Source organism: Brienomyrus brachyistius, chromosome 13 (assembly GCF_023856365.1).
Source record: "Brienomyrus brachyistius isolate T26 chromosome 13, BBRACH_0.4, whole genome shotgun sequence".
In the NCBI taxonomy this organism is placed as follows: domain Eukaryota; kingdom Metazoa; phylum Chordata; class Actinopteri; order Osteoglossiformes; family Mormyridae; genus Brienomyrus; species Brienomyrus brachyistius.
Genome location: NC_064545.1, coordinates 23,645,277 through 23,651,276, shown reverse-complemented (window position 1 = coordinate 23,651,276; position 6,000 = coordinate 23,645,277). Strand labels below are relative to the sequence as shown.

Genomic DNA, 6,000 nt, shown 5'->3' with positions numbered 1-6,000 from the left:
GGAAAACCAACAGGAGTGATTCAGTGATCAGTCAGCGGGACATGGGGATGGACACTGATATGCCCTGTTTTTGCGATACGACGATGTTCTCAGATTGATGCAGAGCAGCAAACACCACAAGCAGGAATGATCTTCCTTCACAAAGAACGCAGTACAACGCTGTGCAAAAAGTCACAGGCAAAGAAAATACTTACAGTTATTTATATGGGCAGTAAGTATATGTTTGCTCAGAAAAATATATGCAAATGACACATTAAAAGAAGTTCTTCAGTTCTCTTGCTCATATCTTCTTGACGGCTAGAAGAACACTGTTTTGGTTCCCAAACCTCTCTTCTGCGGCACCCCAACCATCACATGTATGCGTTCATTTTCACCCATCTCAGTTAATTCACTAACATACTTAGTAAAATAGTTTGACGAGCTGTTGATTAGGCAAACAGTGTGATAGTGGTTCCACAAACACAGGGGTTTTTACTGTGTTTACTGCAAATGCTTGGCTGAGTTTTGGGGAGATTTTGAAATAGCCCACACTTTTAGCCCACAATTTTATCGATCAGCTGGTTGCGGTTTCTGCGAAAATGTAATGTTTTTCCAATATTATTAGCATATTGAAGAAGTCATCTTGTGACCCCCCCACACCCTCACTTTTGGACCCCCGAGTTGCCTTAGCAAACACAACATCAGAGTTCGAAGAAGATCGTTTAACCATCACTTTCTTTGCCCGCCTAAAACTTTTGCACAGTACCGAATACATAAAAACACCTACAGGTACACAGGAAATACACAAACACACCAAAACAAAGGACCACATCCGGACATTGATGGGGAAGGTCAGACTTTGATTGACTACTTTGTTCATTTCCTGCAGGTTAACCAGCCGCTGACATTTCGCACATCACTAGCTATGGACAATGAAGGTGAGGTAGGGGGCTGTCAGCCCCCAGGTCCCAGAAGGGAAGTTTTGTTCATATCCTCAAGCAAAGTACTTCAGCTGATTTGTTCCAGTGAGATTTCCAGCTGTACAAACAAGGGCGCGAAGGACCCGTTTTGGAGAACAAAGAAACTGGAAACTGGAAACGGTAATTATTTGGAATTATTTAATTAATGACATTTAATACTTGTCTAGTTTGAATTTGAATAAAATAATTATCAGCAGGCCTTTCACCAGACTATTCCCCACCCAGCCGTGCATCCAGCTGTCTTCAGGTCTTCAGGAATGTTCAGGATCGAGTTCATCCATTTTGCTGCTGGCCATCATCTTCCACTTTAACCTTCACCTGTAAATCCGACAAATAATCCGGATTTATCATACAGGCCCATGGCAGTTCAGGTCCAGAAAGTAAAAATCCAGGTCAAGATTTTGTTTCAACCAATCCAATCTTGACTCTGTGACTTTTTACACTCAAGTGGTCGGTTGAAACAAAATCTTGGTCGGGATTTTTACTTGCTGGACCTGAACTCTCCACCTCTGTTACCAATACACTGGATCTTCACATAATATGGCCGAAATAAAGATTTATTCCAGTCACGTGGACTTCAAGTAAAAGTTCACGTTATATTTCTTCAGTAATCAAATTCTTTGTTTTCCACGTGACCCACTGTATTCTTAAACGTCTGTGCTGTCGTCGCATTTCAGATGTAAACTTGTCTTATTTTACCTCGTCGTTGTCCGGCTTTCACATCCACAAAGACGCAGAGAAAACAGAAAAGTGAATATTTAGTTCTAAGAGATGCGACAGCAGTGAGATCTGTACAGCCATGAGAAGAGCTGCTTGGGATGAAAGGACCATCTAACTGATGAAATGTTGTGTCAGCTGCCACAAAAACCAGAGAAATATAATCACGTCTTCAAAATATTTCCGGGATACAGTGGATAATATACTCACACTCAGCCGGCTGCTTGAAACAAAGCATTGGTCTGGATTTGTTGAGTATAAAGAGTCAAATATTCAAATATTTCCGGAACTGAACAGAAAGGGCTTTTCCCTAATCATTGTTATGGAAAAATCAAAGACCCACAAGTTCCGCAAACTAGAAATTGACAAATTTCTGGGTTATTTCCTCTGTTTAAGCAATATTTGCTATTGTTGAATGTCATTGAAAGCATTTGGATTCAGGTCCTGTTAGGTCCTGAACTGGTGCATCCAGTAACCTGAAAACACCTACCTGTGAGTTTTGTTGTGGGATATACTGCAGTATTAGACATGAAAAATGGTGAGGTTTGCATTTAAGTCATGTTCAAATCATTCCCCAGAGACTGCTGTGTTTCTCTAAGACATTCCAACAGCGAGGGAATCCCAGAGGGAGCTATGAATTTGCTCAATCATACCATTAGCAAAAAACACAGACACAAACATCTCTGGGTGAACGTTCTGTCTCAACAAGACGACATGACAAATGTAGAGTACATTCAGCAAAATGTAAACAGTTTAACATACAGCGCATTAATATTTTCCATTAAAACATGAAGGCAGAGGTTATTTTGTGAACTTGCAGGTGAGTATAAACTGTGGTCAGTGTTGGGGAATTTACTCGGCAAAAGTAATCCAGTAATACAGTGGAGAGTATACTCAACTGGCTGGTTGAAACAAAACCTTGGTCTGGATTTATACTTTCTGGACCTGAACTTTCCACTGTTTTTAATGGCTTACTTTTGTGAGTAACTTCCCCAACACTGACTAATGTGCACATGGGAGCCATGCTTGCCACATGAAAACAAAGGGATAGACGCATGTATCACCATATTTACATTAATGCAACTACAAACATTCCAGACAGGGAAGCCTGCAGCAGACACACACTGCGGGCAGTTTAGAGCCCCCGATTATCCAGCTCGCATGCCATTGGACTGCAGTACCCATGTGACTCGGTGAGACTCCATGCACACAGAATAGTGGTGAGATTTGAAGATTTCGAGGAGCAAACATTCATAGTTGAGAGAGCTTGGTTTGTGTTATGGACCACCGAGATATTTGACAACAAAATTGGAGAATGGCATGAATAATGGGGACAAAATAATATTTATCCACGGTGAGTTGACAGGAGGCTAGCACCAAACTGGCTTGGTCATCTAAGTCGGTTTAAGGAACTCCTGGAGGAGAAACGGAAATTAGGAGGGAAGCTCGGATGCTGTCTGTTCTTACCTTTTGTTTGGCTGTTTTTTCTTTAGCAGCCTTTGCAGTTTGTTGCATCTCTCAATTTAATGCTCAGCAGCTGCATAATAAATAGTCTTTATTTGCTGCGGCCTTGCATTGGAAAAGTGGTTACGGGAGAAGCACAGATGAAGTCCCTTGGTTTGTTAAGGTCCTTCTGTCCTGTGTCTTTGTTCACAGACCTCTGGCCCACTACCTACCAGACTCTCCAGAAGGTCCTCTAGACTCCGTCTACTTGTAAATGCTGAGAAACTCAAGTCCTGCGACACCCATCCATGTCTGTCACTGAGGCACGGCTACTTCTTCATTTTTCTTTAATACCTCTGTTTCTAAGTTGGCCCCTCCAGCATGCCTGTTTTGCAAATCGCAGCAGCAATTCACTACCCGCTCTAACCTTCAGCACAGTAATTTGTATTCAAAGGCTAAAATATAAACATGAAATGGGTGTGAGCACAACATTTATCTTAAGAGCAGCACACAATGGCCCATTGACAATGGCTGTAAATTCATAAGACCTTAAGAACTTCCCTTCTTGACATCCCAAAGAAGATCTGCCTATTCAAAATCAATAAGAATGGTGTGCACACACGCACACGCATGCACACACACACACACACACACGCGCACATACATGCAGACATACACACATACACGCACACACACACACACACACACACACACACACACACACACACACACAGGTTTATAATTATACCTTTGTGGGGACTCTCCATTCATTTCTATGGGGAAAACTCTGCTCCCAACCTGACAACCTTAACCCCCACCCAGCCCTAACCTTACCCATAAGTAACCAAACTAAATACAAAACTTTTAGTATTTTTAGTTTTTTGATTATATTCATGGATCTTTGTGGGGACGAATCGTCAAAATAATGGATTGAACATTTGTTCCCCACAATGTAATACAAACCTAATCCACACACACACACACACACACACACACACACACACACACAAGCACACACACAGGCACACACCACATACTTGCATGCACACACACACACACACACACACACACACACACACACGCAAGCAAACACATAAACACACAAAACTGATGCGAAAACAGCTCCAATCACACAACTAAACATTCACCCCTAGCGGCAGGGGTGCCGCGTGTTAACTGCCCCTGCACTGTGACCCCCAAGCTATGGACATCAAGGTGGGGTAGATGGGGTAGATGGGGTAGACACTCATTCCAATGCTCCTGTGCTTCTATTCGTGCAAATAACAAATAAAGGATTTATCATTTATCACAAGGTGAGAAAAGCACCGTCACAATCTACTCCCCAAACTGTGAGCGCTGAAAGATCACAGAAGCGTGTGTGGCAGAAACGCCACAGGTTCGCGCAGCAAGGTCCCTGGAGAGCAGCACACTTTAGCAATATCGTAATGCATCATGTGATTACAGAAGCAAGCTGGGTAAAATAAGGTTTCCTTCCACTTTTCGGCGTGCATGTAAGAGATCGACACCAGCATGACGAATTCTCTCCTGCGGACAGAGTCTGATTGCAGAGGAAGAAGCTGCATTATTCCCTCACCGCAGTCGATTCTTTTCACCTCTGGGCATGGGGGTCTTGCTGGGTCCTCCTGACTCGATGACCTCTCTCTTTCTCGCCGAGGAGACAGCCTTGTTGCAGACTGCCAGGAAGCCTCTCTCTTACTTTAATCAGTCCACAGGCATCCTTTCAGAAATGACTGTTCAGCTTTCAATATTAATGTCTACAGGTGGAGTCGTGTTTAAGGTATTGCTATAGTAAGCAGAGGCAAGGTACATTAATTACTGCAGTTAATCTGCAGTACATATATATCACTCTATATAAGGGTAAAATGGCTTTAGATAATAGCATTACCTAAGCAATTAAATGTCAAATTGCAAACCTGAAATGCTTAGTACTGGCTAATCTGTTCTCTATTGCTTGGTATGTGTGTCTAATCTCTATTTATTACCGTTTCCTTTCATTTATTTCCAATCCTTTTCATTGGCGTTAGAGGAGGCTTTATTTTATTGTACCTAGTTTGATATTTCCTGCACACTGTCAGTCCTTAAACCTCCTCACATTTGTAAAATTGTGCTGTAGTGGATGCTGACCACCACCAGTCTTTTCTCTTGGCCTGGAAATGTCTCTGTTTTGTGACGGCTCCTTTCCAGAACTTTCTTTTGCGCATTTCTCCTCTTCCCCGTATTTACCGGTTCCTAAGCAGCCATCACAGCAAACGTTCATTCCTTTGAGGCGCGACTTCCTACACCACTGATATCCCTGGCAGGACAAAAAGGAGAGAGATCCAGGAGTCATTGAACTGCGCAAATACCAGCAGCGGACACATTAAGCCTGCTAGCGTGTACAGTGGAGATGGCAGTGCTGCACCATCAAAGGAGCTGAACTAGGGGGCGACACAGAGCTTCTCTTGGGTCTCAACACACTTGCCCTCCAATTGGCAGCAGTGAGAAAAACTCAGTCCTTGTGCCCCACTCACCCTATCGTCTCCATCTGTTTTCCTATGTGTGCAGAAGCCCACTCCTAGCCCCCCCCACACAGAAACACACAGACACCACACATAGTAGAGAATTATACAGTACACAGAACTCTGTAACACATCCAAACATCTGTAATGTACACCCACCTATACCCTAAAATATGTAACACACACCCATCTACACCCAAACATCTGTAATGTATACCCACCTATACCCTAAAATATGTAGCACACACCCATCTACACCCAAACATCTGTAATGTACACCCACCTATACCCTAAAATATGTAACACACACCCATCTACACCCAAACATCTGTAATGTACACACACCTATACCCTAAAATATG

At 42.9% G+C, this 6,000-nt stretch overlaps 1 protein-coding gene across 4 annotated transcripts in view; it reads right to left on the bottom strand.

Moving 5' to 3' along the window:
* Window positions 1–1,095: 1,095 nt before the first annotated feature.
* LOC125706620 (uncharacterized) overlaps window positions 1,096–6,000 on the bottom strand; it is a 69,416-nt gene continuing 64,511 nt past the window's right edge. For 2 of the 4 annotated variants that reach the window (XM_048973370.1, XM_048973371.1), the window contains exon 5: window positions 4,528–5,433. In XM_048973370.1, coding sequence (XP_048829327.1) covers window positions 5,212–5,433 — 222 coding nt within the window. In that variant the 3' untranslated portion in view covers window positions 4,528–5,211. Of the gene's footprint in view, window positions 1,278–1,658; window positions 4,144–4,527; window positions 5,434–6,000 lie in introns of those variants that run through there. The other 2 variants (XR_007382031.1, XM_048973372.1) reach the window with 2 other exon arrangements.